Genomic DNA, 22,436 nt, shown 5'->3' on the forward strand with positions numbered 1-22,436 from the left:
AGTCGGCGGAGCATAGCCCTTTGATGGGACTGTAGATGTTGGGGTTTAGCTACATTCTTCTTCTACTTCTTCTTCTTATTCGCCTTGACGCCTTATGTGCAATTTGTCTGCAATTTTTATAGCTCGTCCCCGTCCAGCTGCTCTATCTATCGTACTCTGCTACTCCTCCTCCTTCTCCTCCTCCTGCTCGTTCTCTCATATTCAATTTGTTCGATTTGATTTTGGTGCTGCTGCTGCTTCTTGCGCTCTATCAAGTGCATTTTATTTTAGTCGAAACGCGTATGCACAAATTTTCCACTACAACAAGGCGCCTGTAAAGTTTTATGCGTTTGCCACGCCCTCCTGCCGCCCATCGAGCCGCCAGCCGGATATGGATATTGTCGTCGATTGTAAGCAGGCCAGGCCAGCGATGGCTCGATTCGGGAGCTGTGTAAAATTTTATGTTTATTGATTGGCAGGCACTGTAAGCAACCAGCGAGGCGACACTCTGACTTTTACATAATGCAACTGAGAGGCAACTGCAGCAGAATGTTTGCCAAGCATTCAAATGTGGCGCAACTTTAATGAAAAGTTTGATCTATGCGTAAAACAAACTGAAAATATTTACCAAAGTTTTATAACACAATAAGGATAAAGCTATAATGAAATTAATAAATTTGTTGGATCTGTTGTGCAGCATTTGAGTAGTTTGATTTCAATTCAAATTCGAATAATTTTTATACTTTTAAAGTATCTCTCTAAATTTAAGTCAATTTGTCACTGCATAGAAAAAAAAACAACATTTTGAAAATTTTAATTTAATTTACTTAAAATATATTTCCTATATTTCAGTATTCAAAATTATGTATTTATTAAATAAATTTAATTATAATTATTAAATAAATTTATTTATAATTGTTCCACACAAACTTTTATTTTCTTTATTAATAAAAACTAGTTTAAAGTATTTTTATTTTTTAATTCTTTTAATTTTTTATCAAATTGTCTTATAATTAATTAATAAATAATTCTTGAATTCATTGTTTTTATTTTTCATTAAAAAAAAAAGTATATTATGATAAAGGTTAAATAATTAGACATGAAAAAAAAAAAATATTTTTTTGCCTTTAAATAAAAAAAAAAATTAAAAAAAAAATAAATAAATAAATTACAGAGCGAAAATCTATTTTCCAATTTCAAAATAAGAAATTGATTTTAAAATAATTATTTGCAACTAAAAAAAATGTGTAAGCATTTAAATTAAACTAGTTTTTATTAATAAAGAAAATAAAAGTTTGCGTGTAACAATAAACTTTTTATGTACACACATTTGTAAAGCATTGTGAATTATTCAGTTTTCAAGGCACAAAGCATTTCACATTCCTAATCAATCACAAGAGCTGCTGCTGCTGCGGCTCGAACACCTCAGGGATATTATGTGCTTAGCACAAATATCGAGATTTGTGTCCCTTATTATTTATGATGATTGTACATTATGATGAGCCACATTAGCAGCGCATTACACCAGATACCAGAAACTTTGGCAAGCGCTGCGCGCCGAACTGGGCAGCTGGGGCAGCAGGGGCAGCAGGGGCAGCAGTTTTTCGCTTCGGGCAACAGAATTGCATGCTAGAAAGTCATATTTTCATTGGCAAAAGAACAGAGGGATAGACCATAGACAGAGTGAGAGAGGGGGAGGGTGTGGGGCTGGCGTATGCTTTGGCAAAGGATATACATGCACATACACATATATTTTTCATGACTCGAGCCAAAGTATCTGTATCTAACAAGTGTCGACGGCAGGACAGAGCCCTTAAGCCCGGCTGAAGTCGTTATGATTTGTCATAAACATAAAATAAATGGCCAAATATTTATAGTATGCTGTGTCATGAGAAGCTCTAGCAGACACCCACACACAGACACACACACAGACGCACCCACTCACACACATTTAGCCAATAAAAATATGGGCCCAAGGGTAGGAAACAACTTGAAGTATCCTTCGATGCGTTAAGTAGCTCGCAGATGTCAAGGATTTTTATCCTTGCCCTAACCAATCCCTACTCACCCAGATGCTGCTGCTGCTGGTGTTGCTGATGCTGCTGCTGCTGCTGCTGGTGCTGGTGATGATCTCTGCCACGGCTTGTGCCCGGCGAGTGATGATCCTGTGAGTTCCACAAGCTCGACGTGGCGCCCATGTACACATTGTTCAGTGTCGATGGCGCCTGATCCAAGGATTTGCCCTTGTTGCGCTGCGACTTGCTGTTGCTGTTCTGTGGACTGTTGTTGTAGTTGTAGGGATTATTGCTGTTCGAATTGCTGTTGCTGCTGTAGCGTTGCTCTGCGAATTGAATGGCGTTAGTGAGTGCAGAGCTTATAGATTGTAGTAGGACGATAAATATCGAATAAGTGGCTTGGCCTTATGAAAGTTGTAAAATAATTTAATATTTATTAAGCACCCAATTAGGACAGACAAAATTTGTATATATAAATAACAATTAATAATAATAATTAATAAAACACAAATTAAATACGAATTAAAAGATTTCTTCATTCATAATTCATAATTTTATATGTATAAAGGAAAACAATTTTGTTAATACATATACTATATTATATTGTATTACACATTATTAAATTAATACTTTTAATTTTTATTGCTTCAAAGATTTTTATGAAATCAATTTTCATTTTATTTTTGATACTATTTAATATTAATTTATATGTTAGATGCTAAACTTGGACAGGTAAAAAAAAAATATGGAGTATAATTTCTTGGTATATTACATTTACCAAGATTGAGCTATACATATATATATGTATAATATTATAATAATATATAAAAATTTAATATATATATATATATATATATATATATATATATATATATATATATAAATTTAAATGAATTTAGCTAACATTCTGTAAGACACTTTCGATATTTATCGATTAGCATTATCGATTTCATGGTGCATACCCTTGTTGTACTTGACGTTAAAGACAGGTACAGTGTTGATCGATACAGTGGGCGCCATCGTTGTAATTGTTGTTGTTTGCGGAATATCTGAAGAAGTAGATCGAACACATATTAATGGAATTGACACGGAACTCAGGGTGGGGCATCTCTATGGAATGTCTGAGAATATTTGAGCATCGACTGCTCAATCACTTGCCAACAAATAACCGGTTCACCCTGCTCAGTTGGCAAATTATATGGCATAAATGATAAATCTGTAGCACGTCCATTATCGTCATCGCATCAAACATATTTATTTATGCAGCCATGGAGCTAACTTCATCGAGAGCACCGGCTCATAAATCAATCACTGCCAATGCTGGGCCACGCCCCAGTTCAGCCACTTGACCTAGGTCAAAGGTAACTAAACTTTATTCTGCCATTTTTATGAACATTATTATTATGTTTGCTTTTATTCGTATTGACCCGAAATTAATTAAATGCCATAAACGAGTCTAAATAGTTTGAGGCGAATCGCCCTTGGCTGCTGTGTGACTTATGTGAGACACTGTTGAAGCCGTTACATTAACATTTACGTTTATAGTTATGGCAATGGATGTAAATGTTATTGCTGTTAGAGTTGCTGAAGTTCTTGTTGTTGTTGTTGTTGTTGTTCTTGTGTGAAATACTTACGATACAATTTGATCGCACCATCTGTGTCGCCCAGCGAATTCTTGGCCACACAGCGATAGGCACCAAAGTCGGAAATGTCAACGTCGTAGATGGTCAGACGCATTGTTATTTTATAGCCCGACTCGAAGGTTTCTGGCACAAAGCGTTCACCTGCCATAGAGAGAGAGAAAGAGAGAGAGAGAGAGAGAGAGAGAGAGAGATAGGGAGAGGGAGAGAGATAGAGAGATGGAGATACAGAATGAGTGATAAATACGTTTAGTAATTGCTTCATGTACATCGTGATGAGTGGGTATATGTATGTGTATGTGCTTGTTTGTTGGTGTTTGTGTGTGTGTGGGCGGCGTAGCAAGCTCGTATATAACCGCAATGAAATTTAACCCATTTGGCCCGACCTGCAGTCAGTCAGTCAGCAGAGCCTGTTAAAGTGACATGCTAACGTACGTACATATGTATGTGTGTGTGTGGGTGTGTTTGTCCTTTGTCCTGGACTTGTCCTGGCTAAAGTAATTTGGCTTAAAAGAAGCCAAAATAGATTTGAGGAAAACCCCAATTTTAGCTCAACTTGTTGTCATCTTGGATAACCAGCTCTTTGCGGGGGGTTCGCCACCCTCCAAATCGTTCATTTTAATTTATACAAAAACCAAGCTGGCATTCGAAGCGTTTCCTACTCCTCCTCCTCCCCTCCAACCCCATGGAGTTAGTTGCTTTGCTTGGTTTTGATTTACGTTTGATGTCGGTTAGATTTCGTTTAGTCGGAACTAAGCCTGCCCCTTCCACCTGGTCTAGCATGTGGGGCCACCGACTAACTAACTGTGAAGTCGACCACAGGCAATTGTTATGCATGGCAGCTAAGCAACTGATTAGTTTACTAAAATGCTGCCAAATGGCTTGAAACTGAGACTCGAGATTTGAGTTTACGTTGTTGTTTGTTGTTGTTGTTGTTGATTAAAACCAAATTGGTTTCGGTCTCTTGCCTGAAAAGCATTTAAATGCTAAAGATTGACGAAATGTGATTTGAGCAAAGATTAGAAGAATATATTTTTAGTTTAGTGTAAAAAGCAGATGAGGGCAAAGGAGGCTGACTTTTTGCTTGGCATGCGAATCTGACTAAACTGAATTTAATATTATATATAATAAAAAATAACTAAAAGAAAATAAATAAATAAATTTAAATGGCGTTCTTAGAAATTAAATTTTTATAAATTAGAAAAAATATAAATACTATAAATATAATATATACTAAAATTATATTCTTTTTTGTAATTATTTAATTTATTATTTTTGTTTGCATAAAATAAAATTCGGCTTTTTCAATATTACAGAAAATTGTTTAGCAAATGTTGCTGCCATTTTCAGTAGTGATCAAATCTGATTTTTTTTTTTTTACTTTTTTTTTAATTTGTTATGCATTGGCAATTAAATATTTATTACATATTTAATATTTGCTTATTCTTATAAATTTCAAAGAGTTTCAGTTTAATAAAATGTTCACAAATTATGTTCATTGATCTGGCTGTTGAAAACAATTCCGAGTCAAATTTTCAAGTTCAGTTCGTAATCAGCTTAAAGCTGGCACTTAAAGGAGTTCTGAAAGCAACCCTTTTATGTCCTTGTGAAATCCAACGCACTTTGAAAAAGAAAGTCAAAAAAGGAATGAACGAAAAAAAGAAACTCCATTAAAAACTCAGAGCTGGACGACAGTTGCTGGCTACTGAAACTGCTTTTGACTTGAGGTCATTTTCAATCACTTTTTCCATTTTGTGTCACAGGGTAGCCAGAAAACAACACGAAAAAAAAGACCGAGGCAGAGAGGGAGAGAGAGAGAGAGAATGAATAAGAGAGAGAGAGTAAAGAACGTTGTTTTTGAATGTCTGTGTGACTTTTTCACAGAGCTCTCACTGATAAGGGGCCGTGGTCAGTGGGCAGGAGCAGGAGCAGCAGCAGGAACAGCAGCAGGAGCAGCTGTAGTAGCAGGAGACAGAAGTTGAGCAAGTGCAGGTTGCGGTTTGGAGTGTGCGACCGTCGTTGGCTTTTTATTCGTTTCTCGCTTTTTTTTCTGCGCCATGCAGTTCATTTGCCGTACAGGATGAGTGGGCGTTTGAGTGAATGGATGGATGGCTGCATGGATGGTCAGCTCTCATAATGGCCGCAGGAAATTAAGTTGAAATTGTGCCTAAGGGTCGGAGAGCAATCATCGTGTAGTTGCCAGCGCACCAGCAGACGCTGCGTCAAATTAATTACATTTCGTTGGATTATGCGAAAGTGGGCATAGTTCTTTAGTTTAATAGAGTTTTAAGTGCAGCCATAGCAGAATGCAACAAAAACAAAAACACACTTCAATTGATAGCGGACACCTGCATGGGATGTATTGCTGCATTTTCAGAGTAATTACAAAAGCAAAAGAGTCGACTTTTCCGTATGCCTTATAGGATTTACAAAGATTTACAAAGAATCCTTGATTTTATAGAACCTTAAATTATCCTGATAAAGTCTTGTTTCGCATATTCCGAGTCTGATTTGATAGATTAATATCAGGCTTTGATTCTGTTTGAGCATGTTGAAGTCCTTACGAAAAACATTTAACTTGATGCTTATGCTGACTTGTGAATAAAATCATTTCGAATTTAAATATTTGTTCTGCACCTCTGTAAGTTATCGATAGGTCGCAGCACTGGTCTAAAGATTCGATATGTCGATCAGTTAGTCGTAGAAGGAGCCGAAGAACGCCAGCACAACACATAAAAATAGATTTGTTCAATTATTTTCGTTATGTTTTTTAGTTACGTTTAAATCTGTTTAATACGTGAATTATTAAATATATCTATGGAAAAATGGAATAAACAAATGGAAGAACTAAAGAGAACGACTAAAAAATTTTCTATTTTCGTGATGTAATAAGATGAAATTACTTGTTAGAGTAGCAACATGACTAAATAATGTCAATATCGAATTATGTTGGAATGTTGCATTTATATGATTTAAAAAAAAAAAAAAAAAAAAAAAATTGTAAGTAAATATAAAACAAATTATTCCTAAAAAATTTTATAAAAAATAATTTTCATTTAACTATAGCGTCTGCAGTAGTAGTGTATATTTAGTCTATATTTCAATTATTTAACAATAAATTTTGTAAAAAACAATCATTGTTGTTAAACTGTGTAACTAGTTGAAGGTCCGTGTTAGTGTCTATATAGTATGTATTTTCATATAAATACGCACTTACCAGGCACAATAATTGTATCATTCTTCATCCAATAATTGATGGACTTGGGATAAGCCTCCGATTGGCATTCGAGAGAAATGTTCTGTGCCAAAGCGGCGCCAACTAATTGATTTTGTATCCAAATCATTGGCGGAACTATAAATGGAAAAAGTTGAAGAGTCAGTGAGTGAAAAAGAGAGAGCGAGAGAGAGAGGCAGTGACAGAGTGAGAGAGAGAGAGAGTAGCAAATAGTTACGTGTAAAAGCGGAATGTAATTGTAATGGCAGCTCAACAATGTGGCTCACACGAATGCAATAGAACTAAAATGCTTTATATATTGTTTATATATATTTATACACACACACACACACACACTCATACATAGCCAGTTAACATTGTGGCATGTGGGCATGAGTCAAAGGTATTCGCATTCATATAAAATTCCATTTGTTATTGTTTGCCAATGCGATTTGTTGCGGTTTGCCCTCTTTTATTTATCCAACTAATTGCTTTTTAATTTTTATTAGAAAAGAGGTAGACAGAAAGCGAGAGAGGGAGAGAGAGAGATAGGGCCAGCTCAACGTTTGTTTATGCCCGAATACGTTAAGTTGCTTTTTACCATTGGGGCTTAAATGGTTTACCTCAAGTCTGACAGCATTTGGAATTTACGCGAGTATCCAGAGCATTTTCGAGCGAGTAAAGTTGCTCCGCAAATTGTTGAGCAACTAAAATTTTTATTTAATTAGCAGTGGAGTTGATAGTGAAAGGCAATAAAGGGGGAGGGGCGGACCGGCTGCAGTGCAGAGCAGAGCAGAGCAAAGGAGCGCTAAAAATGCTAACTAGCTGGGGCACACTTAATTATTTACTTTATGCATGGCACCTAAAAGTATGCAGCCAGACAGACGGACGGACAGACAAAGCGCCAAAGGGCGAGAGACCGAGTGTCGTAGAGGGTGAGGAGAAGGGGAGGGGGTGAGGTAGAGGGCAGCAGAGTTGTTTGTGCTACTCTCAGGCAATATTAAAATGCACAGCATATTTTCTATGGCAAGATTTGAAGTGGTGCTTGTGTGTGTGTGTGCTTGTGAGCACTGTCTGTGCTAGAGTCTGCAGCACATTGCTCATACGCCACCGTCACACGGAGAGCAGCTACAGAGAGATGCCATGCGGCGCTCTGGCGCAAAACTATAAATATTTAAATATGCAAAATTGATATGCACCCCAGCCGAAGGCAACACTTATTTTCCATATCCATGCCCACTTTTCCCGTTTCCCCATTTCCCCCATTTCCCAAATACTTACAGTGCACAATGAGCATGACGCGTTTGCTAACTGTTGGCGGTATGCCATTGGAGGCAATGCAGAGATAGGCGCCCATATTCAAGCGATTCACTTTGGCGATGGTCAGAAACGAGCCATTGTATGCGATAGCTGTGGATGGAGAAACATAGAGCAAAGAGTGGGAGAGAGCGATAGAGAGAGATAAAAGCATTATAAATTAATTAATTGCGATATTAAATACTTAGCAAACAATGCAATCATTCATTCAATTTCATATTAAATATTATTATTATTATTCCTTTTTTTTTTATTGTATATATATACAATATGTATTGTATATATTTATAAAAAATTCGTTTCGATTGCACTTTATAAACATTGAACTCAAACATTTACTCAAATGCATGACATATAAAAATGTATGCACTTAGTTAGTTTTATGTGGTAAGTTCAGAATGTAGATATACAATAAATATGTATTTTCAGCTAAGAGTTTCACAATGCCAACACCCAATACATTGGTGCATTTTCGTACTGTTCTTTTTTTTTACAATCAGTTCGGTGTAGATGCCATTTTTAGCCAATATGCATTCCAATTACAAATTTTCATAGAGCCAAGTCTCTGTCTTGTGTGATTGGCTCGAGCTCTCTCACCTAAATATATTTCCTAGCTGGCTCGGCCTCAAAATTGTTCGGTTGCCTTCTGCTGCACATTGGCATTTTATGGGTTCAAGTCAAAATGGTTGCTTGCTGACCGATTTATCGATTTGGCCAAGTGGCTGTAATGAATGTTTCATTTGCCACCACCACACAGTAGCTGTGTGTGTGTGTGTGTGTGTGTGTGTGCGGTTGGGCATGTGAATTGGAATGGCTCATTGCACGTTGCGACTCAGGCACCTGTCATACGCTAGCAAACATTATCGCCGGCACATTGTTGGCCAGCCTTAATGCACTCAATCGAGTATGTGATCAACTGCATGTGGTTTGATAAGCATCAAATAGCAAACTTGACTATTTTCTGGCTACTCTGGAGTCTATCATTCAGTCTGATCAATGCAGAACTAATCAAAACTCTGTGGCTGCAGTCTATTTAAAATGTTGCTGAGCTAAGTTTCTTTAATTTTTGTAAATAGTACAAATATAGAATAAAAATATCCTGCTAAATAATGATTTGTTGTGCAAAATAGTATGTAGGTCCACAGAAATAATACAATTTTTAAAATATTATTTAAAATGTCTGCATTTTCAGAGTCAGACAGTTGACTCCAGGTACTAAAAGCCATTCAATGATGCCAAAATATATCAAAGATTAAATTTTTTTCTTTAAAAATAGAAATATATAAAAATTTAAAACTTTCATAACGTAAAATATCAAAAATTCTGCATATGCTTAAAGTTCAAATTACAAGTTAGTTGAAACAGAATATCGATATTAATTTAAGATATAAAATAAAGAAATCATTATCGTACACTAAAAACAAATAAAAGAAAATAAAATAAAAATAAAAAAACTTTCTTATATTAAAAAAAATAAAATAAAAAATATATATATTTTTATATTTTAATTTTATTTTCTTTCTTTCTTTCTTTCTTTTTTTATATATATATATAAAATATTTATAATATTTTTGTCATATAAAATATAGATTTTCTAAAGGTTTCTTTCTTTTATAAAATTAAGATATTAAAAAGTTAGATTTTCATTAAAAATTCATATGTACCTAAATTCAAAAATTTCATTTACCATTTATTAAGAAATAAAATCAGATAAAATGAGCATACAAAAAGTAAAACTAAATTAATTTAAAATTATTTTTTTTTTTCATATTAAAATTACATAAACATAAAATTTTATAAATTAATCTTCAGTAATTGTTTTATAATTTTGAATAAATAATTATAATAATAATAATTATTATTATTATTAAAAACAAAATAATTAAAAACTAAATATTGATACAAACAAATATATAATATATATAATAACTGAATGAATTTATATATTATATTTAATAATGTATTATATATTATAATATAAACTGGAATATCCCTGAAATTGTCAGGTCCTAAATCTAACTCATAAAGTTACAAAAATAATTTATTATTTTTATTTTTTTTTTTTTTTAGCTGAGTAAAATTTATCAATTGTCTTGTGTTAGCAGAGCAATGCTTAGGTCTTCAATCGTGTTGGTTTGCCCTTGCAATAAAATACTCCCCATCCATAAATTCGAGCTCGCAGCTTAATTCTTACAGCCGTCTGCCATGAATGCAGTCACGAATGGCCCAGTAATTATGGCCAGGCGTTAGTTATAATTGAGTCGTGCTGCAGTTGGCTGCACTCACGTTTCTTTGATTGGGGCGGGGGAAGTCGCCTTAAAACGCAGCTCATGCAACTTAATGCGAAGAAAACACGCGTCTTTGTTTGACTTCGACATTGGGGCAAATAATTTACATGGTGACCCGCAGAATCTTTCGCCAGAGTCCATTTGTCATGCATGCAGCGTGCAAATGCAGACACTCACAGAAAGAGAGAGAGAGAGAGAGAGAGAGAGCGAGGGAGGGAGAGCGGGAGAGGTTGTGGTACTTACCCTCAGCTCCATTGGGTAGTGGTATCAGCTCGCCACCTTCGCGTCGCCAGGTTATCGTTGGCGTTGGTGACCCGGTCGCGGCGCACTTGAGGGTTACGTTTGACCCCTCGCGTATGACCATGTCCGTGCTGGTGGGATAGTCCAGTATGTCTGGTGGCACTGTGTGTGCACACACACACACACACACAGATGGTTATGGCAACAGTTACAAGCGACATATTATTCATACGCCGCGTGGGCCGTGCAGCGATGCAATGGAGTCCATGAATTGTTCGCCAGGTGTCAGCAGTTGGCAGCAGCAGTGTTTGTTCATTGTTGTTGTTGTTGTTGACATTGTTCGTCGGTTGGTTATTTGGTTGGTTTACAGTTGTTGTTGTCGTTATTGTTGTTGGTGACATGTGAGTGAGAGAAAATGCAATAAAGAATTTTTGTTGAGTGGCTTTATTTCATCAGGCTTTTAACAAATTGTCGCTACTCTGTCTAACTGTTTCGGGGCCATAATTGATTATTATAAATTTTGCATAGGTTTAATGTGTAGGTACCAAAAACGTGGAGTATTTTGCTAAATAAACAATAACACATTAAATAAATATAAAATATATGTAAATATTTTTACAGGTAAATTTACGCAACTTTAGAGTTGCATAGTTTTAACGTGTAAAAACATAAAATGTTGAATATTTTTACTGAATTGCAATAAATCTTCAAGTAAATATAAGATATTTTTAAATAATTTTTGAATATTATAATATCATTTTGCAGTTTTTCACAACTTCACTGAGTTATTGACGCTTACTTTTGGTATACTTCAATCCAGAAGTTTGTAATGTAATATTGTACATATGTTTATAATATCAGCCTTGGCTGTCATACTACAACAGCAGCTGAAGTAGATTTTATAGAGATTTCCACAAGGTAAATCATATTAATTGTATATTGAGATTTACTTAATTTACTTTCTACTTGATGCCACAAAATGTTGTGCTATGGTCAAAACTTAAATAAACAGTCATTTGTGCAATTAAAGTCTTGTGCAGCTGCGACATCTTCAACAAGTTTTGGGCGCTGCACAAAGTGAATGAGGGACTCATGCATATCCTACAAGGACACGTCGCTTGTTCCCATTTTTGACATTTACATGCAGCGAAAGCTGCAGCCAGCGAGAGAGAGAGAGAGAGAGAGAAATAGAGAGACAGAGCGACAGGACCAGGGACTGGGACACGGATCCAGGCATGGTTCGGACACAGACCCGGACCCGGACCTCTCGTCTGTTGTGCGTGCCAGTCTCTGGTGTTACTTGGCAATTAATTATAATTTCACGCTTGACAATTTTTCACTTGCCAAAAAGAGAAGTGAACGACAGCGGCAAGCAATGGGCAGGGGGAATGGGCATGGCAGGAGACTGTTTGCTGGCCACTTAATGAGGCAGCCGTACGAAATGTGCATTTTATAACTGGAGCACTTAAGAGCAGTTTTCAACAGCAGTAATTTGCCAAATCTATATTACACCATTAGCCAATCCAAAGGGAAAGCTGAGTAAAGAGAAAGAGAGGGCGAGGGCGAGTCAGAGAGGGAGGCAGCTTCTACTCAGCTATGACGCATGTCGTCTACACATCGAAACTTGAAAGTCCTCGTGTAAACAATGATGGGCATGTTTTACAAAATGTACTTTTTGCTTTCTCAATCCACACGCGCACACCCGCATTCACTCACGCATTACGTATACGTCATGTTGAACAAGTTGAGTAGGCCGCACAGCGCCTGTTGACTTGGCCGTATTGGTCTCTGGCCCTGTTCCTCCCCTCAAACACAAAGAGCCGCCCCAAAGGTGTGGGGCAAAACGTTTTTATCGCCGCTGTGGCTCAGTGGGTGATAATTTATGAAATGAAGCGAAATGTGATGAAAGATAAAAATTAATTCCAACTGCGCTCAAATTGGGCTCTTGCCTTAGGCACTGACAACAAAATTATACTATATATTTATATATATTGGGATTAGGCATTAATCTTAATATATTTTATAAATGAAAATATCTGCCACATCCATATCTGAGTGCCTAATTGTATTTGAGGCTTTGTCTTTTTCTTTCTATATTATATTAATAGTAAGAAATCATTTTTTATACTATGCAAAATAAATATACAAATACAATAAAGCAAATAACATTAATTTCGATAAGCAAAATAAAAATTAATATTGAAAAAAAAAAAAAAAGGATTCTCAAAACGTAAGAGATATTGTTAATTTTTAACTATCTATGAATTTGCTCTATTTATATGTGCTGAATCTGAAAAACGCTTGCGCCTGAGCGGGCTGATCTTGTTGATGGTCAATGTCTATATATGATCTGTACTATTTATACGACCTCGCCAAAAAGATGCGTTACATAGCTATTATCTAATAGGAGTGAATATTCTTTTACTCTAAAAATCAATTAATTATGTTTCCGTCGTCATTTCGACGTTGTGAATATTTCCTAATATATATATACATATTATATTTAAAAATGTACTTTATTTCATTACTCGCTCTAATGTACTATGGATCCTCAACCATAAGATCTGTATCGCATCGTTAAGATTAAGTGCATCTAAATTAGTTTTAACCTATCGTATATTCAGTTATAATAAAGACTAATTAGTAATGAGCATTACGTTCGTATTAAGTGATTTCATAGCCGAAATCACTTAAATGTTTGTTAAATGAAGCAATATTGCTACGTAGCAACACTGACTTAGTTTCTTACGTTATGTTGAAGTGAATGTCTGAAGAGACTAACTTCAATTAAATGAATATGAAAGCATTCATGAGTTCTGTCCGTAGCTACGCTCAGTCTCTAATATTCTATCACACAGTGATTCACCTTTAAATTGTGAATTACTGAAGAGACTAACTAAATTAATATGACCTTTTCCCAGATACCCTTAGTCCCTTACATTAAATCACATCGTGATTCACATTTCAAGAGACTAGCCTAAGTTAATATGAAAACATTTATGAGCTCTCTATAGCTACGATTCACCTTTCAATTGTGAATGACACGGACCTTAACTAAATGAATATCAAAGCATTCATGACATCTGTGGAGCTATACTGACTAATGATTCGTAAAGTTATTCATGCAGCTGCAGCACAATTTTACTTAACTCTTAACTCTCTTCGCTTAAGCTGAGCAGAGATCTCCCTCGAGCTGGACGTGCTATGGAAATTAGAGATGCTGGAGACAGCTTCTGGAGATATTTTTGCTGCTGTCAGTTGTAAATTCGATGCATTAAAATGCCATTTTTCAAACATTTTACGCAATGCACTGAGTCAACAAATCCTGGTTCGATGTGTCCGCCCAACGTCGTTTTGACACTTTCACAGCTTTTCCACTTGAGTTCGTCCACTTGGCTGCGCTCCTCCTCTGATACACAGACAGGCAGACAGACAGACAGACGGACAAATAAACACAGACACACAGACAAACACAGTCGCTGTTCAAGGGGGGCGCAATCAAGCAATGGCCATCGCCTCCTCCACTGTCATACATCAAAGCTGACCGAAAATGGACAACAAATTTCACGTTCATAAAAAATTGTGGACACATTTTGCTTTTCATTTTGTTTGAGAATATATATATATCTATTTTTTTTTTAGTTTGTTTTTGTTTTTGCTCGTGTTTAATTGTTAAAGTTGTAGTGCTTTTGTTTTTGTCGCCTAACTAGTTGTTTGTGCCGCTGATTGTTTTTGTATGCAAGCCAGCGAGCCATTGAATTATTTATTCGAAACAATATATTTTGCCAATTGATGTTTTGCTTATGCTGTTAAAGGCATTGCCCGAACAAAGCCATATGGTTTATGCCTCTGTGGCTTGCTTCCATATTTTTCATTCGATTCTTTTAGCTATACATTTTATTTGATTTGCATCGCGAACGGGTCCAATAATAAATATATATATATATATGAAATATTTCACTAGACAAACATTTTCTAACGATGTTTGCTTTAGCTAATAGTTTGCGTAAATTGAACAATTTTAGCTGTTTGGAATTCATTTGTTTAGGAAGAGAGATATGAAGAATATTTTTTTGAGCTAATGCAATATTATTTTCACTTTTAATTGAGTAAAAAGTTTGCATTTAATTTGAACTGTCTTATTGAATTTTTGAATTTTTATCCGACGTGAAGATAATCTAATCCGTAATATAATTGGTAATATTATGTTTGTAGATTTATATACACACTCCCAATTACTCGCAAGTGCTCCTCAGAGGAAAACATTATTATTGTGAAAAAGTTAAAAATGAACTAGGTAAAATACAATATATATTTGAAGTCTAAATGTGCTTACACTAATTAATTTTATTTATTTTATAAATTTTAGTTTTTAATACCATTATGTATTTATTTATATTTCTGGAATATCTATTTTCTACAATTATATATGTTTTTATAGTATATTTCATTATTTTAGTATTTATATTGTTAAACACTTATTAAGCATTCTGGAGAAATTGTAAACAATATATACATACAGTACCGAGCAAAAATGAGTGAATGTTTCACAACTTTGACTTTCATCACGCATAAAAATTAAACCATACAAGCAAATTAAGATTTTGTTTTTTATACTTGTTTATTAGTTTGTTCTTAACAAATAGAAAAAGTTTCAACACTAAATCAGCTAAACTCAATTAATGAAAAATAAAAAAGCAAAAAAATCCACATAAACTCAATTTTGCACGTTTCATGAATTGCCTATACTTTGGCTCTTCTACTTCTCTTCTCAGCCGAAATCATCCAGATTTCCCCATAACTTAGCTCCTTGGGTATTCTTCATAGTCGTAGATTGAGCATGTAGATTTACCGTTATCTTAGTCCTTTTAATATTCTTATTTGTAAAGCGATTTGAAGCACATTTTCTTTTCGCAACAAATTTAAAATAATTGGTGAAATATAATTTTAAAATGTGGAAAATTTCAGTCGACATTGAAAATAGTGGTGTGTGCCTGACCGGGAAGGGATTTCCTTCGCTTATTATTGCCGAAAAGCTTTGAATCAGCCGAAATTTGACTCCGAAAACTCAAGTCAAAGGTTGCAAAAAACTGTTCTCGGGCTCTGACGCTCGCCTAATGATGTCGAAAATTAAGAAAAACAAGCTGCTAGCACCAAAGGGTGTTTCTCTAGCAATTAATAAAAATGTTAGCAAATGGACTGCTAGAAGAGAAATTCGTGGCTTCGGATATGTATCATTCGTTAAAAAACAAACCTGCATTGTCCGAAAAGAATATGAAGGCGCGTTTGAAATTTGCAAGGGATCACAAAAACTGGAGCATTTATGATTGGAAACGAGTTGTTTGGTCAGATGAATTAAAATTTAACCGTTTCCAATCATATGGAAAGCAATATTGCTGGTGCAGACCTGGAGAACGCATTCAACGACATCATGTAAAGGAAATCGTCAAACATGGCTGCGGCAGCATTATGGTTTGGGGATGCTTCTCTTGGTAGAACGTTGATCCTCTACATAGAGGAAGGATTATATGAATATTCTTCAAACCCACCTTCCCAAATTCACTGATAAATGTGCGTGTCCCCACAGAGAAAGGGTTTTCAACAAGATGGCGATCCAAAACATACTGTAAAGATTATTTAGGAATGGATAGGAAAGCAGAATTTTAAGCTAATTTTCGCTCCATACATATAGAGTCTATATATAAATCCTATCCCGACTTCAATCCTATTGAAAATCTGTGTTCAATAGTGAAAAGACGGCTGGGACAGTATGATGCAGCCCCAACGAACATTGACAGCTTATGGGAGCGCGTAGAAGCGGAGTGGAGCCAATTTCCGAAAGAAATGATTCAAAGTTTGGCTGAGAGCATGCCAAAAAAAGTCAACAAAATTATTGCTAATAAGGGTTTTGGACTAAATATTAAAAATGTTTAGTTTTTTTTTAGTTTTTAGTAGTTTTTTTTTAAACGTGCAAAATTGAGTTTATGTGGATTTTTTCGGTTTTTTATTTCTAATTTTTTGAATTTTGCTAATTTAGCCTTGCAACTTTTTTGTATTTGTTAAGAATACACTAATAAACAAACACACAAAAAAATTTGTTGATTTGCTGGTATGGTTTAATTTTTATGCGTGATGAAAGTCAAAGTTCTGTAACATTCACTCATTTTTGCTCGGTACTGTATATGTTTAAAAATGTATGTGACAAATAGCAAATTAAACTGTATATATTTCTTGTATATATGTATATATTATTTGTAAACTTTACGGTTCTGCTAAAGTTATGGATTATATTTTATCAGAGTTTTATTAATATTTTAAGTGTTTAAGTTTATTAAAAATTACTTAATATTAATATTAATTAACATTAACTTAATTATGATTATTTATTTATTTTATTTTTTTTTATAAATTTTATTCTTACTATTTATTTATTTAAATATTAATATTAATTAATATTAACTTATATATGATTATTTATTTATTTTATTTTTTTTATAAATTTTATTCTTACTAATTATTCATTTGTATTTATTTTCTTTAAATTATTATTTTTTAATGTATTAATATAATATATGTGTAAAACAGGGCGCCAAACTTAATCAAATAAATCCTTGAAATACTAGACCCTTTCAGCATTACAATGCGCTTAGAAATATTTCTAAAATGCATAAATACGTTAATAATTAAGCTATTATTACGTGCCGCAATATCTGTACTTTATAGTTCAATTCCCCAATTGAGTTCAGAGAAAGCTCAACAGAGCGCTGAAAAGTATGCTACATAAAGTCGCACACTTTCTCTGTGGCAGCGCTGAATTGCTTTAAAGCCGCTGCTCCACTCGTTTTGCTTACCAACTTTTGTTCATTTGGGTGTGAAGCGGTTGTGACACTGAACAAAAAAAAAAAAAAAAAGCAAACTGGCAAAATGCTGACACAATTTGTAACTGTTGCTATGTGAACTGACAAATTTCGCGCTGTGTAGGCAGCACATAATGTGTTTCGACATCAATGAAAACACAATCAACCAAAGTGGTTACTTACGACCGTAGTAAAATGCCGCGGTTTTTGGGCTGAAAATGAGTGGGGCGAGTCCCGGCACGAAACGGCAAGCAAAGCAAGCCAGAGAGACCCAACCAGAGACCTAACCATGCCTTGGGGGCGGCATATTCATTTAAAATCTGTCTGGGATCCGACGCTGAGCTTGTCTCCTCTGAGGTTTTTGTACGCCAGCTGAATAATTAACGTGGGCACATGCCCAGACATGGACACGGACACAGACACGGGCATGGACATAGAAACGGACATGGAAATGAACATATACATATATATGTGTATATGTATGCATTAATATAGAGAGCGCGAGGAAGCACGTAGCATGTAAATTGTTTCATTACCTTTCACTTTGGTCTGGGCCAGGTGCCTTCCGACTGTTCATTGTCTCAATCGGGCGCACAGGTGAGGGAGGGTGGGCAGCTAACTAATGTGGTGGCTAAGTGAAAAGTAAGGCGGCTTTAAAAAAACGCCCTTGTGCTCGGCTTAAAGAGCCGGCTAACTCAATTAGCCAATAGTTTGCAAAGCGTTCGCCCCTTTGAAGCGCAGCAATTAGACTCAATCGTGAGGTTGTTGAAAGTTGTGCACAACTTTTCCGACTCTCGATTGGAACACCTAAACGACTCCACTCGCCACTTGGCTGAGCAATTAGCGCAATTTGTGGAACAAAAACAAAAAAACTAAAAAGAAACAAAAAAAAAAGTATCACAAATTGTGGGCATCAATTGATCGATTGAACGCCCAGACAAATAACAATTCAATTCTGCCTCATACTCGCCCCTAAACGTTAATGTACGTGTAATTGTGCTGGGTGAGTGAGCATTGTTGTTGTTGTTGTTTGCTTCTTACTGAAAGTAGAGTACGAACTGGCCGTTCAGCTACTCAACTAGCTGCTGTAGATTATACGCCTCTAAGGCATTTTGTTTACTCACCGACAACATCCAAATAGCCGACTTGACTCTTCATCGGATCCGTGTTTATTTGGCACATATACCTGCGGGTTGTAAAGGAGTTTTCATGTGAGTCAATTTCGCTGTTTCCATGTCTCGACTCGAAGCGAGCTCCGATAAGAAGGCATGCGTGAAAGCGTTTTATGGCAAAATGCGAACATAAATATGAAATAAACATGATCGTAAAGCGCTGTGTAAATAAAAACTACGAACTGCATAGCGCAAATGGCAGCAGTTTAATATATGGGGGAAAAAAAAACCGAAAAGTAAATCAAAAACAATATAAAACATAGAGAAATTCATGTTAGATCAAATAAAGGCGTATCTCAAATATAATGAACTGCTTTAAAAAAGAATGTGTTTATTTTTAGAAAATATTCAAAGAAAATAAAATGAGAGTGTAAGAAAGCAAGTTTGCTAAAAAATTTAAAATATAATTTAAATTTTAGAAAATCTGGAGAAAGAATAATATAAAAATATTAAAGAAAGTTGTGTTGTGTTTAATTTAAATTTTAGAAAATATGGCAAAACAAACAAATTTATATATATTTACATATATAAATGTATGTATATGTATTGAATTACAATAATAAAATGAATACAACATAATTATATATCAAACACAGAATAAAATATAAAAATAAAAAAAAAAAAAAAAAAAAAAATATTTTAGAGAATCCCATTTGAATATAAAAATTTTAGAAGCATGCCTGAATATGAAACAATTGTGTAATTTTCATTTTTGCAATTTTCATTAAAAAAAAAAAAAAAAAAAAAATCAACATTATTTCTATGTAGTTAACTGCATTGAATGCTCCCCTATATTTAGTAATTAAATATTATGCTTTTTAGTAACTAATAAAACAAGTTTAAAAATAATAAAAATTTATTAAGTTAATCACTTTTTTTCTTATAAAATTATGTAAAATTTTATTAAATTTGTGCAAATACAACAACAGATCTTAGAGACCTTAAGCATAGTATATTAAAATTAAATAATAAATATACAATAATATGTGCTAATCTGTCTAATCGATCCATCCATAACAGTCCAATACATAACAGATACATACAAGATCTAAAAACAAATATTAAATTAGTTACTAATTTTTTAAAACCAAAAATTGGATAAAGATTTATGTTAAGATTTTTTTTGAGATTTTTAATTTTTAATTTCTGCTTTAAACACATTTTAAATGGTTCTGTGCACTTTAAATGGTTCCGTGCTCGTTTTTATCTATAATTTATAACTAGCATATAAGGATATGAAATAGATATACATATATATATATATATATATATATATAGAGTTTTATAGTGGTGTAAATTTAGTTTAGTACCATCCTTTGTCGGACTCCTTGACATCACGTATACGCAGTATCCAAGCACGTTTCTCGGCGTGAGTAATGCTCATGCGATGATTTTTGGTTATGACGTGATTTTGTATCGTTAAAATCGTCTGTGTATCGACACGTAGCCACGCAATCTACACAAAGAGAAATAAATACACATATATATATACATATAAATGGATATATACGTGAGTGCAAAATTATGAAACTAAAACGCTCGACTTGCTCTAGGTGCAAAGTTAATGCCCCGCTAGCGTGGCCCAAGCTCATTTATTAGCCCAAAGACACCAAAAATGTCGCCGAAAGGCGGCCAACGCTTTGGCTAATAAGAAATGTGGGGCTCTGATGTAATAAGTGTTTTAGCTTTAAGTTGTGCCATTTTAAATTGAAAAAAGTGAAGATTGAAAATTGACTAAGTCATGCTTTGAGTATTCCTTATTGCATAGTTTACATATAATTACTATACAGTCTGGAGCACTTAAAGTTGGGCATAGACAACCGAACAACTTAGGAGTTTTCATTTAAATGTATTCCGGTCTATGGCGTTTACGGTCGTTTTGTCGTACTCGTAGAGCGCTCAAGTTATAAGGTAGAGATATTGTTGTCTTTTTGCATATAGCACTCTGTTATGAAAGACATCAATTCACTAGCTTTCAATTTGTACGCTTAAATGCAGCAACACACAGTGGACAACGGACGATGGACGATAAACTAGGAACAATGGCAAACAACATTATTTCGAATTGCCAACATAATAAGCATCACATTCACCATTAGAGAATGGGCGGCTGGCCTACGATATCATCATCATCGGGCGGCAGGCCAGCCCATAAGATTATCAATTCGTTGCGTGTCCCTTGGCCAGGTCCATTTGCCACCTTCATTGGGAATGGGCCTAAGAACTGACTAACAAAAATTTGTGGCCAGCCGTTTGCTATTTTCGTTTTTCGGCAATTCATTGAGCAACATTTTGTGCTCCTCTGCTTTTTTTCTGGTGGCCTTTGCCGGGGTCGGTCACGAAATCAAAGTGACGCCCAAGGGGCTTGAAACGTGCTTCGTTTGCCGGGAAGTGAAAAGTAACTGGAACTGAACGGAAAACCCTTACGAAAAAGGGTCAACGCAAATGGCGCACGCATTATGCGTTTAACGAGACGACACGCACACAAAGTGGGAAAGAGAGAGAGGCAGAGAGAGAGAGAGACAGAGAGAGTGAGGCAGAGAGACACCCACCTACACACACGCAAAGCGAAACTATGCCACGTTTTATTTGATGAAGTGTAAACTGTTTGAAATGACAGCTTCGCCGGCAAATTTCCATTAGGAGCAACACCTAGCCGAGCAGCGGGCTCATCTAATTGGTAACGGATTGCCAAACTATCATGGGTCACGCCCACTAAACGCCCATTCGAGGAGTCGACTTACCTTATACGTTTGCAAATTGTCAACGACACACTGAAGCACAGCCTCACGACCAACTGGCACGGTGACGTTCTGCAGGAGTTCTCCAAACTTGGGCAAATCTGCAAATTGAAATGAGAAATGAAGGGAATCGGGTTAACTTTGGCAATTGGAGTGCGCACTGAATCGGTCTAATCTAAAACAAGGTACATATCAGAGTGTTTCCCGTATTCGAGTTTTGAAACCTCTGTATATACCTTTCATTAGATTCAACCGAAAGTCCATAAATATTGATATATGATGATGATTTTCCAATTGTGATGAAATCATTGAGTTCAACTTATCTTAGAATAGGGGAGCTTAACTTAATCTGAACACTCAAGCTAAGAGCCTCGATTCTTCGATAATGCGACTAACAGCAACTAATTTAACTGTGAGAGTGATTCGATAATTAATTAACTAGCAATTCATATATATATAATAAAAAAACTCTGTTAATATGTAAATAACTAAAATCTGCTAATATTATAAGTGCACACTTCAGAAAAAATTGAAATATATATAATTTTATAAATATAATAGATCCAAACTAAACAGAACTAGAGAAAAGACGGAGAGAGAGAGAGGGACAGCGTTAACGAGTTACTGTGAGAAAGAGCGGCAATGAGAGAGAGGGAGAGACAGAGAGTAGCAGAGACACACACAAACAGCAAATGAGAGAGTGAGAGAGAGAGAAACACAGAAAAACAGAAAGTGGGAGAGCGAAAGCTATAGATAGAAAGATACAGCCTATGTATGCACCTACATTATCTACCAACTACCAATTCGTATTGAAGAGAAGTGCTTGAATTTATATTATTATATTTTATTATATATTATATTATTATATTTATTTAATATAGTTTTTTATATTTCCCATAAAATTTGTAATATTTATGTTAAGAGCGATATAAATATATAAACAAAATAAATAAATAAACAAAATAAATGATCA

At 35.0% G+C, this 22,436-nt stretch overlaps 1 protein-coding gene and 1 long non-coding RNA gene across 3 annotated transcripts in view; one reads left to right on the top strand and one right to left on the bottom strand.

Annotated features, from left to right (window-relative positions):
* Positions 1-22,436, top strand: part of LOC116803808 — a 40,271-nt gene that overhangs the window by 17,473 nt on the left and 362 nt on the right. The gene's annotated exons all lie outside the window — the stretch shown is intronic.
* LOC6576765 (cell adhesion molecule 2) overlaps positions 1-22,436 on the bottom strand; it is a 73,284-nt gene that overhangs the window by 6,171 nt on the left and 44,677 nt on the right. For both annotated transcript variants that reach the window (XM_044008565.1, XM_032728378.2), the window contains 9 exons: positions 21,467-21,564; positions 20,033-20,178; positions 18,675-18,736; positions 10,697-10,855; positions 8,130-8,258; positions 6,852-6,986; positions 3,629-3,778; positions 2,957-3,043; positions 2,048-2,320 (listed from right to left, as the gene is read on the bottom strand). In XM_044008565.1, the coding sequence (XP_043864500.1) occupies positions 2,048-2,320; positions 2,957-3,043; positions 3,629-3,778; positions 6,852-6,986; positions 8,130-8,258; positions 10,697-10,855; positions 18,675-18,736; positions 20,033-20,178; positions 21,467-21,564 (1,239 nt within the window). The remainder of the gene's footprint in view (positions 1-2,047; positions 2,321-2,956; positions 3,044-3,628; positions 3,779-6,851; positions 6,987-8,129; positions 8,259-10,696; positions 10,856-18,674; positions 18,737-20,032; positions 20,179-21,466; positions 21,565-22,436) is intronic.

Source organism: Drosophila mojavensis, unplaced genomic scaffold (assembly GCF_018153725.1).
Source record: "Drosophila mojavensis isolate 15081-1352.22 unplaced genomic scaffold, ASM1815372v1 contig_36, whole genome shotgun sequence".
NCBI lineage: Eukaryota > Metazoa > Arthropoda > Insecta > Diptera > Drosophilidae > Drosophila > Drosophila mojavensis.